At 41.2% G+C, this 21,953-nt stretch overlaps 1 protein-coding gene and 1 non-coding gene across 2 annotated transcripts in view; one reads left to right on the top strand and one right to left on the bottom strand.

Moving 5' to 3' along the window:
* Positions 1–17,186, top strand: part of GSR (glutathione-disulfide reductase) — a 48,127-nt gene extending 30,941 nt beyond the window's left edge. The window contains exons 7-13 of the mRNA XM_039221163.1: positions 1,079–1,178; positions 4,990–5,076; positions 6,469–6,627; positions 9,855–9,966; positions 12,276–12,407; positions 14,050–14,183; positions 16,584–17,186. Of these exons, the coding sequence (XP_039077094.1) occupies positions 1,079–1,178; positions 4,990–5,076; positions 6,469–6,627; positions 9,855–9,966; positions 12,276–12,407; positions 14,050–14,183; positions 16,584–16,733 (874 nt within the window). The 3' untranslated portion in view covers positions 16,734–17,186. The remainder of the gene's footprint in view (positions 1–1,078; positions 1,179–4,989; positions 5,077–6,468; positions 6,628–9,854; positions 9,967–12,275; positions 12,408–14,049; positions 14,184–16,583) is intronic.
* On the bottom strand, positions 10,576–10,647 carry TRNAE-CUC. Its single transcript has one exon. It is a non-coding gene; the product is annotated as a tRNA-Glu (tRNA).
* Positions 17,187–21,953: the final 4,767 nt, after the last annotated feature.

The following is a 21,953-nucleotide window of genomic DNA, read 5'->3' as shown; positions in this document are numbered from 1 at the left end:
CTGACTGAGCCACCCAGGCACCCCCAGGTGGCTTACTTCTTATCCAAGTGTTGTAATGATGCTAGAGGACTGTGCTTAGAGTGTTCGAGAACTCCAGCTTGAATGGGATAGCTCTGGCTAAGGGGCACTGACTTTGTAAGCTACAGCACAGAAGTACCGTTCATTGCTCTAGGGCCAGGATCACCTTCTCCACCACTGATTCAGACCTCCATCTGCATTTATCTAGTGTTTTTAAGATGCCTTCTTAGACTAACATTTATGCAGGGAGTCTAGTTTTAATTCAGATCTGACAACTTAAATGGCTTGCTTTAATTTGTCTTTAACCTAGATTGGTAGAATTAAATAATCATCAAGGAGAAGTTCTGAGCAGGGAAGAATTGTGGTGAGCATGTTGCCAATTTTAGTTTTAGGTGTGAAGGTCATTCATAAGGTATCATCTCTAGTTTCAAAGGTTTTTTTTGTTTGTTTCCTCTCTGAAGAAATGAGGCTAAAGAAATTTTAACAACTAAAAATATATTTCCCTTCTACAAAGGGACATTTTCTTTTTAAAAAGAATTTTTTTTAAATTTATTTCTGAGATTGAGAGAGAGAGAGAGGCAGCGTGAGCAGAGGTGGGTCAGAGAGAGAGGGAGATACAGAATCCGAAGCAGGCTCCAGGCTCTGAGCTGGCAGTCAGCACAGAGCCAGATGCGGGGCTTGAACCCACGAACCGTGAGATCATGACCTGAGCGGAAGTCAGACACTTAACCGACTGAGCCACCCAGGTGCCCCCAAAGGGACATTTTCTACATAAAATTGCAATGTGGTATTCAGGATTGGACCTTGGAGCAGAGAAAGGAAATGAATGGAAAACTGATGAATTCTGAATAAAGCCTGGAGTTTATTCAATAGCAGTGTACCAGTGTGGATTTCTTAGTTTCGACTATTGTTTCATGGTTATGCAAGATGTTAACTTGTAGAAGAAACTGGGTGGAGTGTATACGGGATGTCTCTGTGCTATCTTTTCAACTTTTCTGTAAATCTAAAACTATTCCAAAATAAGTTTATTCACAAATATTACCCCCCACTCTCATTTTAGTCGCAGTGTCATTGTCGGCGCGGGTTACATTGCTGTAGAGATAGCTGGGATTCTTTCCGCTCTGGGATCAAAGACTTCGCTGATGATACGCCATGATAAGGTAAATCCTATCCTTTTCCCTTCCCTTTGCTTGATGTTAATCTTTTAAAAATCCACACTGAAAACGTTCTCTTACGTTGTCATTAAATCCTAGGGTCCAAAGCATGTGGAGGTTGGTTGGTTTGTTCTGTGTGAAACCACATAGAAGCTGTTTGAATTGGGCCTCATGTTCCTACCACCTGCCGGTGGATGATACTGATTTTCATTTGATCAGACTGGCTGGTATTTTTTTCATGAAGTGCTAGATAATATCAGGTGCCTTGGTAAGGAAACATGTAGGCCTAAATATAAATTAGTTAAATTGAACAGACTGTCAGGTTAATTTCTTATTCTAGAAATCAGTTTCACGTGCTCAGGAGGTAGTGTTAGATTATTAACATTCAGTCAAAAAAATTTACGAAATTCTTTGCATTGAAAGAAAACCTACCAAACCTACATGCACAACTATGTTCATGGCAGCATTATTCACAGTAGCCAAGAGGTAGAAGCAACCCAAGTGTCCACTGACAGACAAATGAATAAACAAAATGTATATATCTGTACAATGGAATATTTTTCAGCCTTAAAAGGAAGGGCATTGTGACACATGCTGCAGCATGGGTGAACTTTGAGGACATTATGACAGATAAAATAAGCCAGTCACAAAAGGACATATCTGATATTATTCTACTTATATGAGGTAGGTAGAGTAGTCAAGCTCAGAGAAACAAAAAGTAGAATGGTGGTTGCCAGGGGTGAGGCACAGAAGGAAATGGGGAATTGTCTAATGAGGACAGAGTTTTGTTTCAGGAGAAGAAAAGTTTGGGAGTTGGGTGGTACAGCAGCGTGAAAATACATAACACTACGGAGCTGTATCCATAGAAACGGTGAAGTTGGTAGTTGGTGAATTTACTGTTACATATTTTTTTACCACAATAAGAAGACAATAATGATAGAAGCAACTTATAGATCATCTTATTGAAATGTCATTTATAGATGAAATTAAAGCCAAGTGAGGTTTTGTGACTATTAATTAGCATCATAACTGAGAGTCAACTAAGGTCTTAGAAATCCCAGGCCAGTTGACCCTTGAACAGTTGGGGGTTAGGGGTGCGGACTGTTTGTGTGGTGGAAAATCTGAGTGTAACTTTTGACTCTCTAAAAACTAATAGCTTCCAGTTAACCTTGACATGAAGCCTTACCAATAACATAAACAGTCAGTTAACATATTTCATAAATGTGGTATGTATATATATTTTTAAAATTTTTTTAATTAATTTATTTATTTTTGAGAGAGAGAGAGTGTGAGCGGGGGAGGAGCAGAGAGAGAGAGGGAGACAAAGAATCCAAAGCAGACTCCAGGCTCTGAGCTATCAGCACAGAGCCTGATGTGGGGCTCGAACTCACGAGCCGTGAGATCATGGCTTGAGCCGAAGTCGGACACTCAACCAACTGGGCCACCCAGGCGCACCTATATTTTTTTAATGTATTATTTTTGAGAGAGTGTGCAATCAGGGGAGGTACAGAGAGAGGGTGGGGAAAGAGGATCCAAAGCAGGCTCTGTGCCGAGAACAGCAAGCCCACTGCAGGGTTGGAACTCACGGACTGTGAGATTATGACCTGAGCCAAAGTTGGATGCTCAACTGGCTGAGCCACCTGGCTGATTGCCTGGCTGGCTCAGTGGGTAGAGCATGTGACTCTTGATCTCGGGGTTGTGAGTTCAAGCCCCACACTGGGTGTAGAGCTTACTTGAAAAAAAAAGAAAAAAAATCCTAAGAGAAAATACATTTACAGAATTGTACTGTGAAAAATCTGCGTATAAATGAACCTATGTAGTCCAAACATGTGCTCAAGGGTCAATAGTTTTTTTCTGCTAAAATGTAGCCTCCATGTCTTACCTGGTGAAGTGTTACTTCTGTTTTTTAAAATTAATCATGGAAGTACCACTGGACTTTAGCACAGTATTAGAGCTTTCAGAGTCCTGGTTTGAGGCAATAGCAAGAGTGTTGGCCTAAGAGTATAGCTGGCCTTAACAAGTGTGGGACTTGGGTAAGTCATTTAATGCTTTAAGGACAAGATTTATCGGATCCCTAACCAGTCAGATGCTGTAGTTCTAATTCTTGATTATTTGAGCAAATAGAAGACGACTAGGGAAACTGATAGCCCTGGTCAACATGTACTAGAAGTAACTTTCTTTTTGGCTTTGAGACTTGTTATATAATTAACCCCCAGGAGATTTACATCCTGAATAATAATATTTTCCCCAAGTAGATGTTGTTATTTTGTGTTGCAGGAATATATGCAGCAAATTGGAAGGAAGGAGAGAGGCAGTGGGATGGCTGGTCTGAATTTAATGTATAAATTAGTAAACAAGCTGCAGCAGTTTGTCAGTAGAGTGCATAATTCCTGCATTTGGAAAATAGGCTTATTTGCACCTGGACTTGGCCTTCCTGCCCTCCCCATACTCCAATGCATCAGACTCATTCTCCCTCTTTTCCCTGTCCAGGTATAACTCTGTTTTAGAACTACTCTATGAATAACTCAAAATCTCCCAACTTTTTTTTTTTTAAGTTTATTTATTTTGAGAGAGAGAAAGAGAGAGAGAGAAACAGTGCATGTGCATGTGCACGCGTGAGAGGAAGATAGTGAGGGAGAGAGAGAATCCCAAGCAGGCTCTGCACTGTCAGCACAGAGCCCAACACGGAGTTCAAACTCATGAGCTGCGGGATCATGACGTGAGCCAAAGTCAGATGCTTAACTAAGTGAGCCACCCAGGTGCCCCCAAACCTCCCATTTTTACCCTGCCTGGGGTTTGTTGCATGCTGATTATCACAAAGAAATCTCCAGGCCATGTTCTTGATTCTTTTGTTTAGATAGGAGATTTTGCTAGAGAGATCCTCCCTTAAATCGTATCAGAGCAGAAGCTGCTCTGGCATACTGAAATGGGAAGGAGAATTTTTGATGCTGAGACATAATTACAGAAAAGAGCAAGTCTGGGAGGAGAAGGACATGGCAAAGATAGTAGAAGCCTGAAGGTTGCCTGTTTGACTCTAAATCTGGGGTTGGTGAAATCAGACATAATACAGACACTGGTGGTGATGTAGGAAAATAGATTAAAACTCCACTTAGAATATGGCTGTGAATGAAGAAAGAGATAGGAGGGAGGTTGCTGATACTTGGTTCCCAAGTTTATAACATGTCTCTCTCTCTTTTTTTTTTTTTTAATTTAAATCCAAGTTAGTTAACATATAGTGTAATAATGATTTCAGGAATAGAATTTAGTGATTCATCACTTACATATAACACCCAGTGCTCATCCCAGCAAGTGTCCTTCTTAATGCCCATCGCTCCTTTAGCCCATGCTCCACCCACCTCCCCTCTAGCAACCCTCAGTTTGTTCTCTGTATTTAAGAGTCTCTTTTGGTTTGTCTCCCTCTCTGTTTCTATCTTATTTTTGGTTCCCTTCCCTTACGTTCATCTGTTTTGTTTCTTAAATTCCACATAGGAGTGAGATCATATTTGTCTTTCTCTGCCTTACTTTGCTTAGCATAATATATTCTATTATATAGCCCCATCCATGTTGTTGCACATGGCAAGATTTCATTCTTTTTGATCACTGAGTAATACTCCATTGTATATTTATACACACCACATCTTCTTTATTCATTCATCTGTCGATGGGCGCTTGGGTTCTTTCCATACTTTGGCTATTGTCTATAGTGCGGCTGTAAACATTGGGGTGCATGTGCCCCTTTGAATCATGTAACGTGTCTTTAATCAAGTTTTATTCCTTTCCTACCATTCATCCTTCTGGTGCCTCTGTTTGTATACAGGTACTTAGAACTTTTGATTCAATTATCAGTTCAAACTGCACTGAAGAGCTGGAGAATTCTGGCATAGAGGTGCTGAAGTACTCACAGGTATGGCCAGGCCCCGGTCATGCTTACAGCCCTTGGTCATCTGTGTGTTGTGAATGATGCTTTCTGCTTGCAGCTTCACCTGAGGGTTTTATAAACACAAACTACGCCGGTCAGTGGTTCCCATTCTAAAGTGCTACCAATTCTTATCTTTATCCTAAGAAACTGTATTTCTCAATGTATTAGTGAAGGCAAGGTATAAAAGATTAAAAATCTGGTAGTTGAATTTAGTTAGAACTAAAACTTCATTTTTTAAAAAGTTTTTTTAATGTTTTGATTTATTATTGAGACAGAAACAGAGCACGAGTGGGGGAGGAACAGAGAGAGAGGGAGACACAGAATCCAAAGCAGGCTCCAGGCTCTGAACCCATGAACTGCGAGATCATGACCTGAGCTGAAGTTGGACGCTTAACCGACTGAGCCACCCAGCCGCCCCTGTGGATCTACTTTTATCTGCTTTTAAAACTTTTGAGTTTTGCAGATGGACAGAATTATAAAGTACTCTACTTCTTAGGGAGTCACTAAATTTTAGAATTTTCCTGGAGCATTAGGCTTATAAAAGCAATCTTTCCCCCTAGCTGCCCCCTCTCGGCCATGGCCCTATCAAGTAAAATAATAAGTGTGAACTTGCTTTATGAATGTGAAAGTGCTACACTGGCAGTGGGGTCAGCACCCTGTAGGATCTCTACTAAACTGTGTGCATGCAGCTCTTCTGACCCACTGTCACCCTCTCACCGTTCTGATTAGGAACATGAGGAGGATATCGCTCGTGAGGTGTGAGGAAGTGTGTTAGGGATGCTGCGGAAGCCCGCTCCCGCCCTACACTACTATCACGAATCACTGCTTCTATTTGTGTCTTACATTTTTATCATGATTTTTAAGAGGCATAATTTAAAACACCTTGTTTTTAAATTTTTTTTAAGTATTTACTTTTGAGAGAGGAAGAGTGAGTGCAAGCGGCAGAGGGGGAGAGAGAGTGGGGAACCGAAGATCCCAGACAGGCTCTGTACTGACAGCAAGAGCTGGATGCGGGGCTCAAAACTCAAGAACTGTGAGACCATGACCTGAGCTGAGGTCGGATACTTACCCGACCAAGCCACCCAGGCGCTCCTACAGTACCTTGTTTTTAAGCTGAAGCATTAGGGTGTTGACACGAGGTGACATTTCTGGCCATTGGCCGGATGATTTGGGCCAACCTAGGAAACGTCTTGGCTCCTGGGAGTTGTGGTGTTGGTGGCTTTTGGGCAAAAGTGAATGTGTCAACATGGAGGATCCACATGTAGGATTCAGTGGGGACTTTTTTCTAGTTTCGCCACTTCAGTGGGGAGTTCTAGTTTCCTCTTTGCTTTCCTTCTTCTCTTCCTATCCCCATTAACACATTTTATTTGCCAATAGGTCAAGGAAGTTAAAAAGACTTCCTCAGGCTTGGAGCTCTGCATGGTTACTTCAGTTCCTGGTAGGAAGCCTACCTTGACCACGATTCCAGATGTTGACTGCCTGCTTTGGGCCATCGGGCGGGACCCAAATTCCGGTGGCCTGAATTTAAACAAAGTGGTAAGCTGACTTAGTCTGACCAAAGCTTTCTTGAATCTGTTAGCAGTCCTGTGTTCACCCGATGGACTCCTAAACTTTGGTGGGTTCTGTTAGGTTTGTTTTTCTTTATTTCATGCATCCATTTTGTCATCAAATACCATTGCTTCTTTGAAATTGAAAAAAATATGTATTTCCCCTTTTTAGTGTTGTTACCCTACATCAGGTCTCTGCCACTTCAAATTTAGATTGTGCAGAGTGCCCTGACTAGCCTCTTCCTTACATATTTCCTTTTTACTATGATACTTGTCTCTTTAAAGCCCTGTAATTATCCTTTATTATCTGCAGCTCTAATCTCAATCGCTGAGTGTGTCAGTCATCCTGGACATTGTGGGCATTGGGGGATGGATGTGGATGTGAAGCTGATCTACCAGGGTTATAATTAGCATTCTTAGTTGTTCTTTTTCATTTATTTTTTAAAGCTTGCTTATTTGTTTGAGAGACAGACACAGCGTGAATGGGGAAGGGGCAGAGAGAGAGAGAGAGAGCGAGAGAGAGAAACTACCAAGCAGGCTCTGTGCTGCCAGCACAGAGCTTGACTCGGGGTTCAAATTGCAAACTGTGAGATCATGACCTGACCTCAAACCAAGAATTGGTCGCTTAAGCAACTCAGCCACCCAGGTGCCCCTTTCTTAGTTGTTTTAATTTCTTTTAAATGTTTGTTTTGAGAGAGAGGGAAAGAGAATACCAAGCAGGCATAGCACTGTTAGCACAGAGCCCATTGTGGTGCTCGAGCCCATGAACTGGGAGATCATGACCTGCGCCGAAATCAAGAGTCGGATACTTAACCAGCTGAGCCACCCAGGTGCCCCTGTTCTTTTATATTTTGAAGGAACGTCTACTGTAGTAGCTTGGGGTCTAGGTCCCAGAGTTGGACCCAATTTTGAATCTTAGTTCTGCTACTTACGAGTTAGGTGGTCTTAGGCAAGCAGCTTAATTGCTCTGAAGTTTCAATTGTTTCATGTAAGTACAGGAATAAAAATAGTACTTGTCCCACTGGTTTATAGAGAAGAGTAGATGATGAGAAAGTGCATGCAAAGTAATTAGTTTAGATGCTGGTGTACAGTATGAACTCAGTCCATGTTAACCAGCTGCTTTTGTTATTGATGATGATTTTCCTGATATGCTATAGCATGCTACAAGTAACAATAGGATTGCTTAATGTTTGAGGCTTAGGTATTTGATGGAACCTCTTGAATGGTGTGTAACATTTTGATTTAGGTTCTAATATTAATATCCTTTATCATGTGGATTCCTTTATCATTTCATATAAAGTACTTTTTAGCATTTTCAAAAGTAAACTATCCAAGATGTTTTCCTTGTTTTTAATCTTAATATTTGATGAAATTTAGTAAAACTAGGTGTCAGTTTTTGTATTAACAAAACCAGTCATCCAGGTTTTCACCTTTCAAGAGAGATTTTGTCATTGTACAGATACAGGCAGCGGTAGGTCCAGTTTTCAACTATATTTGCTGAATCTTTAAAAAATGAGATAAAAGTTTTCATCCTCACTCAGTGTTTAGATATATTTATATAATACAAATGGAATTATTACATTGTGTAGGTCTTTCCAACATGTTACTAACCTCCTTTAATCTTGCCAATTCTTTGAGAGGTAAGGACGAAGAAACCAGGAATGACACAGAGCTAATAGTCAGTCTACCAGGCTGTAAACTCCATGGGGTAGGCAGTGATTACTTATCACTATTCACAGCGACCAGGTTAATGCCTCATTTGTACTAGAAGCTCAAGTGTATGTTAATAAATAGGTGGTTATACAAGGTCGCATAGCTAGTAAGTGGCAGAGCTGGGATTTAAATCCAGGTCTCTGTCCTTCTGAAGGGTATGCTCTTAATCACTGTGCTACCTATGTCTGCTGTCTCTTTTCTCACATGCGAGTTTATAGGCCTGGGATCTGTAAAGCTATCTTCTTGGAGCAAAAATTTAACTCAAGATATAGGGGAAACGTTTGGTAAAGAAAACAGCGTTATGTTTTAGAGAGAATGCCAAACTTACTCAGAATTTTTAAATTAAAATGGTAAGCCACGGGGCACCTGGTTGCTCAGGCAGTTAAGAATCCAACTCCTAATTTCAGCTCAGGTCATGATCTCATGGTTAAGGAGTTCTAGCTCCACATTGGGCTCCATGCTGACAGTGTGGAGCCTGCTTGAGATTCATTCTCTCTCTCTCTCTCTGCCTCTCCCCCACTCACGCTGTGTCTGTCTGTCTCAAAATAAATAAGCTTAAAAAAAAAGAATTTGTTTAATAAATAAATTAACATGGTAAGCCTCAAAGAAACCTGCTTTTGATGACTGCTTCAGGCTGTCCCCTCTGAGTTATGAGTTAGTATGCTTCAAGAGGAGCACTTCAGTGGAAAAGAGGGTGTTGTTTTTTTTTTTTAACATTTTTTTACATTTATCTATTTTTGAGAGATAGAGTGAGACAAAGCATGAGCGGGGAGGAGCAGAGAGAGAAGGAGACACAGAATCTGAAGCAGGCTCCAGGCTCTGAACAAGCGTTCAGCACAAAGCCTGACATGGGGCTCAAACCCATGAATGTGAGATCATGACCTGAGCCAAAGTTGGACGCTTAACCGACTGAGCCACCCAGGCGCCCCAGAAAGAGTTTTAAAAGGGTGCCTCTGTCGCTCAGTGGGTTAAGCATGCGACTTCAGCTTAGGTCATGATCCTCACGGGTCGTGGGTTTGAGCCCCGTATGGGGCTCTGTGCTGACAGCTCTGAGTCTGGAACCTGCTTCAGATACTGTGACTCCCAATCTCTCTGCTCCTCCCCTTCTTGCACTCTGTCTCTCTCTCTCTCTCTCAAAAATGAACATTTAAAAAATTATAAAAATAATAAAAGCACTGTCTGTGGTAGACCCTGCAGCTATAGGAAATAGCCCATCTGCTAGCTGGGTGTTTCCTTTTCATGCTTACTGGCCGGTTGAATTGTATTGCAAAGGCAGGTTCTTATTACACACCTCCAAACTGGGTAAAATATTTACATTTTAAATTAAGCAAAAGATCTGAACTTGCCAACTTGTTGAGATGTTTTTCATCTTGTGGTTGAGTGTTGTGGTTTTTAGAGATTCAGGCTGAAGAGGTGCTTGAGGTGAAGTAGATCCAGAGATTGGATCTGCCGTTTGTTTGTAAAGAGGCCAAATATTTACACGGTATCCTTTCAATGTTTTAGGGGATTCAAACTGATGATAAAGGTCACATCATAGTAGATGAATTCCAGAACACCAGTGTAAAAGGTGTCTACGCAGTTGGGGACGTGTGTGGAAAAGCTCTTCTTACTCCAGGTACTGTGTCCTCTTTTCTTGGGTAAGAGAGGCTCTGTGTGTATAAAACTGTTTATATAACAGGCTAGTCAGCCTATGCAAAGTTAAAAGGATGAGGGAGTATCTTTTTTTTAAGTTTATTTTTTATTTTTGAGAGAGAGAGAGTGAGCAGGGGAGGGGCAGAGAGAGGGAGAGAGAATCCCAAGCAAGCTCCACACTCTCAGCACAAGTCCGACACGGGGCTCTAACTCAACGTACTGTGAGATCGTGACCTGAGCTGAAATCCAGAGTCGGACGCTTAACCGACTGAGCCACCCAGGTGCCCCAGAATGGGTGAGTGACTTAATGTTGTCAAAATAATAAGCATGTCCTGAAATAGTTTGGTCCCTTATGTTTTCTGAATAATATTCATTTTTCTTTAAAAGTGCTTAGTGAAGACTGAAATTGTTATAGAGATGATGTGGTCACCCTCTGAAGAATGCTTAAGTTAGGATCTGAGTTGCATGTGGTGACAGTGGAAGGAAGTGGCTTTGGAAAGAAGTAATTTAGAGTGACATTCCTACATGATTATATAGTCTTTCTTTTTAAAAGTTTTTATTTTTACTTATTTATTTTTTTAAGTAGCTTCCATGCCCAACATGGGGCTTGAACCCATGACCCTGTGATTGAGAGTCATTGCTCTACTGACTGAGCTAGCCAGGCACCCTGATTATTTAGTCTCGATATGACCAAAATTGACCCACCTCCCCTGATCCCATACCTCAACCTGCTTTCTGAGTTAACTGGCACAATTTCAAGCTCTTTGTCCCACCTATATAAGCAACATCACTCTGTCTGCTTTCACTCTGTACCCCGTGTACCCCTGTGGTACCTCACCAGCCTTTCCAAAATGGCCGAGACTCTTTCCTCAGAATGGAGACCTATCCTAGTCTCACACCCAAAGCCTTTTAGCCCTTTTAGGGAGTTCCCTTAACAAAAGCAAAATAACAAACAAAGTTTCAAAAACTTGAAAATGTAATCTAATAGTCAAATATTATATCAAAGTGAAGAAAATTTCTTATGTATTCTACTGATACTATATTTTGGGAAAAAACTGTCAATTTGAAATCAACAAAATTAATAACTGATGTTTTTACTGAATGCAGTCATTTTTTTCTAAATATAGAGATAAAAACAGGCTAAGGAGAATAAACTTAAGTCAGAAGCAAAAATCATTATTTTAAAATTTTTTTAGAGAGAGAGAGAGAGAGACCCTGAGACTGAGAGGTAGAGGAAAAAGAGAGAGACTCTCAAGCAAGTTCCATGCTTAGTGTGGGGCTTGATCCCATGACCCTGGGATCATGGATCTGAGCCAAAATGAAGAGTCAGATACTCAACTAGCTGAGCCACCCAGGCACCCTAGAAGTGAGAATAATTTTTAAAATATACTTAAGGGGTACCTGGGTGGCTCAGTTGGTTGACCATCCAACTTCGGCTCAGGTCATGATCTCACAGTTTGTGAGTTTGAGCCCCGTGTCGGGCTCTGTGCTGACAGCTCAGAGCCTGGAGCCTGCTTCAGATTCCGTCTCCTCTCTCTGCCCCTCTCCCACTCACATTCTGTCTCTTTCTCTCTGTCTCAAAATTAAACATTAAAAATTTTTTTAAAATTAAAACACATCCTACTGTGTCAAGTCGGTAACAGTACGACTGAGTATGTAACTGGTGACTGTCTGAACTATGAACACCAGAACCACATAGGACCAGGACTCCCCTTGGTCAGCAAGGGAGAGTGTGGGGTCATTCACCATCCAGAACTGTGGTCTTATGCTTGCAAACCAGAGTTTACCCCAATCCATCAGGACCAGCCAGGGACGAGGAGCCACAATGGTCCTGATAGAGAGGCTGAGGGGCCTTCTAGGGAATTTAAAACAAACAAAAAACCCCATCTTTCTGTGAAATGACTATGATTATAAAGTAAAACTGCAGTTGCTCACAACTGATGTAGTTTGAATCATTCATGCTGTATCAAAGAACTAATATCCTAATTAATTCCATAATTGGGAATCCTAATTAATTCCCAATCCTGCCAGATGATTGGAAACTAGTAAGTGTGTCCCCCCCCCCTTTTTTTGCCTTAATGAATGTATAGAATTCATATAAACTGATAGTTTTGAATTGTTAACTAAGGCATTGATAGGCCTTCATATTGAGCTTGATCTTATCATGAGCATTGGCATAAAACTTTGTCAGAAGTAGTATGTTAAGCCAGACAAATAAATGGTTAGTAGAACGATTCTGCTGTTTTAAAAGGAGCAATAAACTGAAGTGCGGATTTAAAAATATCTTTATAGTTGCCATAGCTGCTGGCCGGAAACTTGCCCATAGACTTTTTGAATGCAAGAAAGACTCCAAACTGGACTATGACAACATCCCCACGGTTGTCTTCAGCCACCCCCCTATTGGGACAGTGGGACTCACAGAAGGTAGGTATTTAAAAATGAAGGCAATTTATAGTTTCCTTCTTCCTCTGAACTTGAAGTTGCTGGCTAAATCTGTCTTCACCCCCTAAGTTACATTCCTTCTTGGTTGGCTTCTTACCTCAGTTCCAGTTTCCTCCCTAACTACTACCTCCTGGAGAATATAATCCCTTTTCTTCAAATCACCCTGTGGATCTCTTTGACATTTTTTTAGCTTATTTATTTTGAACCACCTTCAAATTTAAAGAGAAGTTGCGAAAGTATCATAGTTCCCCTTATCCACGGTTTCAGTTTCCTGGTTTCAGTTTCCCAGGCCAACTGCAGTGTAGACAGAGATGATCCTCCCAATTTATCGTCAGAAGGTCAGGGGTTGCCTAACACGAGGTCTCAATGCCTACATCATCCACTTGACCCATCTCCTTACGGAGGCATTTTATCATCTCTCATCTTCACAAGAGGGATGAGTGTAGTAGGTTAAGGTATTTTGAGAGAGAGCACATTCATACAACTTTTATTACAGTGTATTATGGTTCTATTTTTGTTATCAGTTGTTAATCTACTGTGCATAATGTTAAACTTCATCATGGGGTTTTTTTCCTATTTATAGGAAAAAATAGCATACATAGGGTTTGGTATTATCCACAGTTTCAGGCATCCATTGGGGATCTTGGAACATTTTCTCTGTGGATGATAGGACACCACTGTAGTACAAAGGACTCCTGTATACCCATAACATTTCTGCTTTACCATGTTTTCTCTCTCTGCCCATATACACAGACACACACACACACGCGTGTCAGTATCTATTTCCTAAGAACAAGGCCTTTCCTTTACATAAGCACAGTACAGTTCTCAAATCATAACATTTAAATTGATACAATACTGGGTGGAGGGATAGGCAAAATAGGTAAAGGAGATTAAGAGGTACAGACCTCCAGTTATAAAATAAATAAGTCAAGGAAATGAAAAGCACGGGATAGGGAATATAGTTATTAATATTATAATAACCTTGTGTGGTAACAGATGGTGACTACAGTTAATCATGGTGAGCATTTCCTAATGTTTGTAGTTGTTGAATCAGTATGTTGCACACCTGAAACTAACATAGTATTATACATCAACTATACTTAAGTTTACAAAAAGGTTATTAAAAAAAGAAATAAATTGATACAGTATTATCCAAACTTTAGATCTTATTCACATTTTGCCAGTTATCTCAAATAATGTCATTTTTTTTTCTTTTTTCGATTTTTTTTTAAGTAGTCTCTACACCCAGGGTGGCACTAGAACACACAATCCTGAGGACAAGAGGCCCACACTTCACCAGCTGAGCCAGCCAGGTGCCCCTCAAAAACGTCATTTTTAATGTCCCCCACCCCCAAGGCCAGGATTCAGACCAGGATGATGCACTATATTTGTTTTCATACCAGTTTGGCCTCCTTTAAGCAAGAGACAAAATTCCTTAGCCTTTCTTTGGTCTTTCATGACATTGACATTTATGTTATAGAATGTCTCTTGTTGTAGTTTTGTTCATTATCACCTTGTGATTTGATTCAGGTTATATATTTCTGGACATCTCTCTCTTCAGTAGCTCAGTGGAATTGCTCAGGTTTTTGACAGACGACTTTTTTCTGCCTGTGCATTATAGATGAGGCCATTCATAAATATGGAAAAGAAAATGTGAAGACCTATTCAACCACCTTTACCCCAATGTATCATGCTGTTACCAAAAGGAAAACAAAATGTGTGATGAAAATGGTTTGTGCCACCAAAGAAGAGAAGGTATGGGAAAAATGCAGTAAGTGTAAGAATGTCTTCAAGCCTGGCAGGGATGGGGGGTATTCTGGTGGGGTGGGAAGTGGGGAGATAAAGGAAAGAGTTAAAGCCTTCTTTGATTCAGCTGATGCAATCCCACTTTTATCTGCCTACATATACTGGAGTTCTTTGTAATACTTTATTTAGAAGGAAGGATCTATTGGTTTTTTTTTTTTTTTTTAATGTTTTATTTATTTCTGAGAGAGAGAGACAGCGTGAGCAGGGTAGGGTCAGAGAAAGAGGGAGACACAGAATCTGAAACAGGCTCCAGGCTCTGAGCTAGCTGTCAGCACAGAGCCCAACGCAGGGCTCGAACCCACGAACCGTGAGATCATGAACTGAGCCGAAGTCGGATGCTTAACTGACTGAGCCCCTATTGCTTTTTTTGTTTTTTTAATGTTTATTTATATTTGAGAGAGAGAGAGAATGGGGACTGGGGAGGGGCAGAGACAGAGAGGGAGGGAGACAAAGAATGCGAAGCAGTCTCCATGCTGTCAGTGCATGCTGTCAGTGTAAAGTCTCCATGCTATCAGTGCAAAGTTCGTGAGGCTCGAACCCACGAACTGTGAGATCATGACCTGAGCCGAAGTCAGGCACTCAACTGACTGAGCCACCCAGGTGCCCCAGGATTCACTGCTTTTAAAACATAAGAGGGAAAGGTTGAGCACCACAGAAAACCCACTGTCATTGATTCATAGGCTAGAATAGATAGGTACCTCAGAAATACTGATAAGTGTAAGGTAAATTTATTTTTTCAAAGTTTATTTTTATTTATTTTGAGAAAGATACAGAGAGCAAGCAGGGGAGGGGCAGAGAGAAAAGGAGACAGAATCCCAAGCAGGCTCTTGCTGTCAGCACAGAATCAGATGTGGGGCTCAAACCCACAAACCATGAGATCATGATCTGAACCGAAGTCAAGTGTCAGACATTTAACTGACTGAGTCTACCAGGTGCTCCTATTCTTGATTCATTTTAAAAAAAATATTTTTATGCGTAAATTTTATACATTCTGACTTTGCTAAGAATATTTGCTGGAGGTGAACATTAACATAGGTTTAAAATTATTGAGAAACCAAAGTAGAAAATGCCATATGAAACAAATGTCTCGGGGCACCTGGGTGGCTTAGTCGGTTAAGCGTCCGACTTTCGCTTAGGTCATGATCTCGCGGTTCGTGGGTTCGAGCCCCGCGTCGGGCTCTGTGCTGACTGCCAGCTCAGAGCCTGGAGCCTGTTTCAGAGGCTGTGACTCCCTCTCTCTCTGACCCTCCCCTGCTCATGCTGTCTCTCTCTCTCTCTCTCCTAGAAATAAATTAAAAACATTAAAAAAAAAAAAAGAAAAAAAGAAACAAATGTCTCTTAATGGTCCTTCTGGCAGTCATCCAGTAGGTATGGACTGAGTGCTTTCTGGGGGCCATCTTTGTCCTTGGTCATATGGAGAGGGTGGGAAACAAATGTAGGCAGTTCCCCTCTGTCCAGAGATTAAAATCTGCCGGGAATATGGACTGTAATTTTTCTAGCCCCCAAATACATAGAACATTGTAGTTGTGGTAGAGTCGTGACGGACATGTACACAGAGATCACGTGATAGGTAATGTAACTTGGTCGGGGAGGCACGTGTAGCTATCTGAAGAATGAATGGGCTTTCACTTAAAGGAGGGGAAGAAGAATTGTCCAGACAGAGGGAACAACTTGTGCAATGGAGACGGCATGGTGAATACTCAGGACAAAAGGAAACCTGGTGGGGCCACAGTGAGAACAGCTCGAGGGAGGGCTGTGTGGGATAGGCTGGGGAGGGAGGTTGGAGTAGGACTCGATAGCAGTAGGCAGGCTCTTATGCCTTACCCAGATAAGAGATTCAAGGTTTTTAGAGGTTTTAAAATGTCATGTATTTTTCAGGACTAATAAAAAGTTTATTAGCATCCCTAATAAAAACTTAATGTTAAGAATTTTTCTTTTTTGGGGGCACCTGGATGGCTCATTCAGGTAAGTGTCTGACTTTGGCTCAGGTCATGATCCCGCGGTTCATGAGTTCAGGCCCCATGTCGGGCTCTGTGCTGACAGCTCAGAGCCTGGAGCCCCCTTCAGATTCTGTGTCTCCTTTTCTCTCTGCCCCCCGCAAAAGATAAATAAACGTTTAAAAATTTTTTTTTAACATTTATTTATTTTTGCAAGAGACAGAGCACAAGTGGGGGAAGATCAGCGAGAGAGGGAGACACAGAATCTGAAGCAGGCTCCAGAGCCTGACATGGGGCTTGAACCCACGAACTGTGAGATCATGACCTGAGCCAAAGGCGGACGCTTGACCAGCTGAGTCCCCCACCCCCACCAAATTTTATTTTTTAAAGAAATTTTTATTTTTTTCCCCAGGTGGTTGGGATTCATATGCAAGGAATTGGGTGTGATGAAATGCTGCAGGGCTTTGCTGTTGCAGTGAAAATGGGAGCCACAAAAGCTGACTTTGACAACACGGTGGCCATTCACCCTACGTCTTCAGAAGAACTGGTCACACTTCGTTGAGAACCGGGGACTCGAATGGCTGGCAGCTGGACCAGCAGACCTTCTGAACAATGAACCAAATTATCATGTTTACTTACTGTTCCCATGTTATTTGTTTCTTTATTGTAATCAGGATATTCCAGTAGTGGAAGTTTTCAGTGAATAGTAGAACTTATTTATGTAATTAGAAATTTGTTTTGTCATCCATGCTTTCCATTTGATTTGCATCTCACAATAATCAATATTTTAAATTTTTTTTTATTAACAGCTCTGTGCTAGCTGGGTTTTTGTTTTGTTTTGTTTTTATCTCAGCCTCATCCCAGGTATAAAGTTGTATGAAGTACAGTTAATTAAGGTACTTGAATGAATATAGCTCGCTAATTTTTATAAATGAAGCTGACGGCAGCTCTTCACATTTAGATAATGCAAGTGCCCACGTCATTTTAATGTCTTTTTTTTTTTTTTTTTTTGTAAGTAGGCTTCATGCCCAGCTTGGAGCCCAATGTGGGGCTTGAACTCATGACCCTGAGATCAAGATCTGAGCTGAGATCAACAGTCAGATGCTTAACTGACTGAACCAGCCAGGCGTCCCTTGAGCTTTTTTTCTTTGAAGCCAGTACTGTGCTCTGCACATCACAAAGCTGCTTCAAGGTGTGACCTTTCTGTAAAAGCATATGACATGAGAGACCTGCCTCCCCTATTTTTTTTGTTTAAAAGATTAAAAATTTTGTTCCTTTTATGAGGTGAAGTACCTCAAACTTGGGAAAGATTTACCCAAGGGAGGGACATTTTAGAAGTAATTTCTACTTTCAGGAGAGGAATTCAGATACTTTAGAGTCCCTTCCTCTGCTAAGAGTTCATAGTTCAGCGAATGACTTCAACTTTTTTATGTGTTCATGTAATTTGTTTTCCGAAAACTATTTCCAAAAATCTGAAAATAAAATCACAGCCTTTTCTTCTTATGAAATTTGTTACTATAGGATTTATACGTAACCATTCATTTTCTAAGAACGTTTCACATTGGAGCATTACATGCTAACTGAGCTGCCTTAAGTAAGTTTAAGGCCTTATGGGGGAAAAAAGATTTTTATAGATTAAGAGCAGAGGTATAAAAGAATCATTTAGCAAAGGTAATGGTTGAGTTGGAAGAACAGCCTAGAAATTAGTTAGGTTTTTAGCATTTTCTGTCCATTAGCTTTTACCAACTAGATAAGTTAGTTAAAATTTTCCATGGGTTTCATTAGTGACATAGTGCTAGTGACTTCTTTCATTAAGCTTCTACTGAGTGTCTTTCTAGTTAGCCATGGCTAGGTTGCAGCCCTGAATTATTAAGTAGATCTAATGTCAATAGAAGAAAAATACTACATCAGTAACTAGGTTATGTAACTATTGAGGTAAGAAAATGGGGTCTAAAGACCTCGACGTGGACTGACATAAGCACTCCCCATGCCTTTCCCAACAGCTTAAAGAGTAGTGGGCCAAGGTTCTGGGCTCTGCTGACCTGGTTTGTTTCTTATTCTGCATAGGGCCCAGACTTCGGGTGTTTCTTTGTAAGGAACAGGGGAGACCCGAGTAGTTACACCCATTCTAACACCATGTATTTTTTTTTTTTTTAATTATTTTATTTTAGAGAGAGAGCGGGGGAGAAAGGGAGAGAGAGAGAGAGACAAGCTCCATGCTAAGCGTGGAGCCTGATGTGGAACTTGATCCCATGACCCTGGGAGCATGACCTAAGTCTGAGCCGAGATCAAGAGTCAACTGAACCACCCAGGTGCCCCTAAACACCATGTATTTTAAAAAAATTTTTTAAAAATATGTATTTTGAGAGGGAGAGCGCGTGCACATGAGCTAGAGACGGGCAGAAAGAGCAGGAGAAAGAGGATCCCAAGCAGGCTCCGTGCTGTCATATGCGGGGCTCAAATTCACGAACCACGAGATCTTGACCTGAGCTGAAACCACAAGTTGGATGCTTAACCAACTGAGCCACCCCGGCGTCCCAATCCTATCATGTATTTTATCTTAGGGGTCCTTTGCACTGCTTTCCCCTCCCCCACCCCCCCCACCGGGTCTATAGTAGGTTTAGAAGTTACCTTTTTCAAGTTGCAGTCTTCTTTCTCATCAGTTCCCAGTCTAGAAATCTAGCTCTAGCCTGTGAGTGATCTGGCACCACAGCATCCATTATTCAGAGCACTGGGGGATGTGGAAGATACACAAGACAGCACACTGTATACTATCTGGCACATTGTAGGCACTCGGTAGGTATTTGTTGAAGGAAAGACAGGGTATGGTTGACTCTTGAACAACATGGGTTTGAATTGTGTGGGTCCACTTATAGGTGGATTTTTTACAGTTACAGAACCGTAAATGCATTTTCCTTCTGATTTTCTTAGTAACCTTTTCTCTAGCTTATTGTATTTTTTTAGTGAGCTCTATGCCCAATTTGGGGCTTAAACTCATGACCCCAAGATCAAGAGTTGCAGAGTCACATGCTCTACCAACTGAGCCAGTCAGGTGCCCCTCTTCTAGCTTATTTTATTATAATAATGCATATAGCATACAGAGTAATGTGTTAATTGAATATTTATGTTATCAGGCTTCTGGCCAACCATTGGCTATTAGCAGTTAAGTTTTGGGGAATTAAAAGTTATATAGGTTTTTTTTTTTTTTTTTACTGCATGAGGGCTTAGTGCCCCTAACTCCCACATTGTTCAAGTATCAACTCTACTTGCTTTCAAGTAATCCTGTAGTTTGGAATAAGAGATAAACTTCTACACCAATAACTAATTCAAAGCAGTATGTTAATCACAGTGACCATATAACCTATTGACTAGAATGGGGCACTTTTGTGAGTGAAAGAGGGCACAATTAATTGGGACAATAGGCACTAATTTGTACTGTTGCAGGAGTGCCACCTTAAGCAAGCAGCATTGGAGAGGTGGAAGTATACAAGTTCATAAGAGACAAAAAGTGCCATTTTTGGGGGGAAAACAGGGCTATAAGAAAGATTATGTAGGGTTTGGAATTTGTGATTACGGAGGAGGTCAGAACATGTGGAGGGGTACAGTGAGGCAGACTTGGCAAAGTACATATGAGAAGTGATAAAGTTCAATTTGGAGTATCAGAGCGGATGTTGGTTTTGTGTAAAATAATTTTTGTAGAATATTCTTACCGACTTACATCTTACATACCTGAAGATCTGGTTCTGTATTGTTGCATGATAAACTTCCTGAAAGCTTCCAGGCTTAAAATAGCAACTTTTTTTTTTTAATATTTTTATTTATTTCTAGGAGAGAGAGAGAGAGACAGCGTGAACAGGGGAGGGTCAGAGAGAGAAGGTGATACAGACTCTGAAATAGGCTCCAGGCTCTGAGCTGGCAGTCAGCACAGAGCCCGACGCGGGGCTCGAACCCACGAACCGCGAGATCATGACCTAAGCGAAAGTCGGACGCTTAACCGACTAAGCCACCCAGGCGCCCCGCAACTTTTTTTTTTTAATGTATCACATTTGTGTGGGTCCAGAATTGGAGTAAGACTGCATTTGCAAAGATGACACTTCTGTTGGTGTTGACAAATATCATTTGTTGGTATTCAAATGGTAGATGGGCTGGTCTAGAGAGTCTAAAGCCATCATTCACATCTGGCACTTAGACAAGGATGTCCAATTGGAACGCTGGCCTTAGCTGGGACTGTGAACTTGAGTGCCGACATGTAGTCTTTCCAGCTTAGCAGTCTAAGCGTTAACGGACTTACATGGAAGGTCAGGGCTCTCAGAGATTGTTCCAAGATTCCCAGGCAGATGCTGCAAGCCTTATGATCTAACCACTGAGGTTCTAGAACATAATCTCTGCCACATGCTGTTGGTTAAGCAAATCATTAAGGCCAGCCCAGATTTATGAGGAAGTGAACTGGACTTCACCTCTCAGTGGGAGGAGCGGTAAAGAATTTGTCAACCTACTCAGTTTACAAGGCTTGCCTTAAACCACCTTTGTGAAGACTTCTTTGATAGTTTTATGGATTATATGTTCCCATAACACCTTGTCTCATAATAGGTTTATAGTCACATAGTAGGTTTGTGCTACGTATTCACCTGGTGTATGTCCTTTTACCATCCGTTTTATATTCTCAATGTTGAGTTTCACAGCACTATCCCTGATATATCATGTAGCAACTTAGTTTGTAAGAAGTCAGAGGTATATTATTGTGTGATGTTTTTGAACTAAAGTAGTAGAAAAGGCCAAAATTTTATTCTTTTATTTTTTTGAAAAATTGGTAGGCAGGATGTTCAGGTCTTCAACAAACTTTTCCCTTTCTATGAATCTGACCTGGATGTAGATGAAGAGCTGTTAGAGGTACATATGGAAGATGGTTTCCATTGTGCCTGACTCTGAAATACTCTTATTGCCATTACCTCTGGTACAATATTTTAGCATATTGATTCTTAAATGAAAATCAGAGTCAATGTTTATTTTTTTTAATTTTTTAAAAAATGTTTTATTTATTTCTGAGAGAGAGGGAGCGAGACAGCGTGAGTGGGAGGGTCAGAGAGAGGGAGACACAGAACCCGAAAACAGGCTCCAGGCTCTGAGCTGGCTGTCAGCACAGAGCCCGACATGAGGGTCGAACCTACAAACCATGAGATCATGACACGAGCCGAAGTCAGATGCTTAACCAACTGAGCCACCCAGGCGCCCCTGAGTCAATGTTTTATAAAGGTAAGAATGATTGGGGGGCCTGGGTGGCTCAGTTGGTGTGTCAGTTGGGTGTCCTACTCTTGATTTCATTTCAGGTCATGATCCCAGAGTCATGGGATCGAGCCCCATCCCAGGCTCCGAGCTGAGCATGGAGCCTGCTTGAGATTCTCTTTCCCTCTGCTCCTTTCTCTCCCTCGCATGCACTCTTTTTTCTAAAAGTAAAAGATAAGGGGCCCCTGGGTGGCTCAGTCAAGCAGGTGACTCCTGATTTCTGCATAAGTCATGATCTCATGTTTGGTGAATTCAAGCCGTGCATCCAGTTCATGCTGACAGTGCAGATCCTGCTGAGAATTCTATCTCTCCCCCTTTCTTACCTCTCCCTGCTCCTAGTCTTTCTCTCAAAATAAACTTATGTAAAAATTTAAAAAGTTTTAAAAGATAAATGATTATATACAGTTATTTCTGTATTCTGTGTAGTATAATTTACATGCTATTTAATTTGTTGAGGCAGTGTCAAAAGGTACTGTGTTGGATGCTAGGGCTGGCTTGT

This window comes from Hyaena hyaena, unplaced genomic scaffold (assembly GCF_003009895.1).
Source record: "Hyaena hyaena isolate Hyena2069 unplaced genomic scaffold, ASM300989v1 scaffold_17, whole genome shotgun sequence".
Lineage (NCBI taxonomy): Eukaryota > Metazoa > Chordata > Mammalia > Carnivora > Hyaenidae > Hyaena > Hyaena hyaena.
Note: the sequence above shows the minus strand (reverse complement) of the source record. Positions and strands in the feature narration are given on the sequence as shown.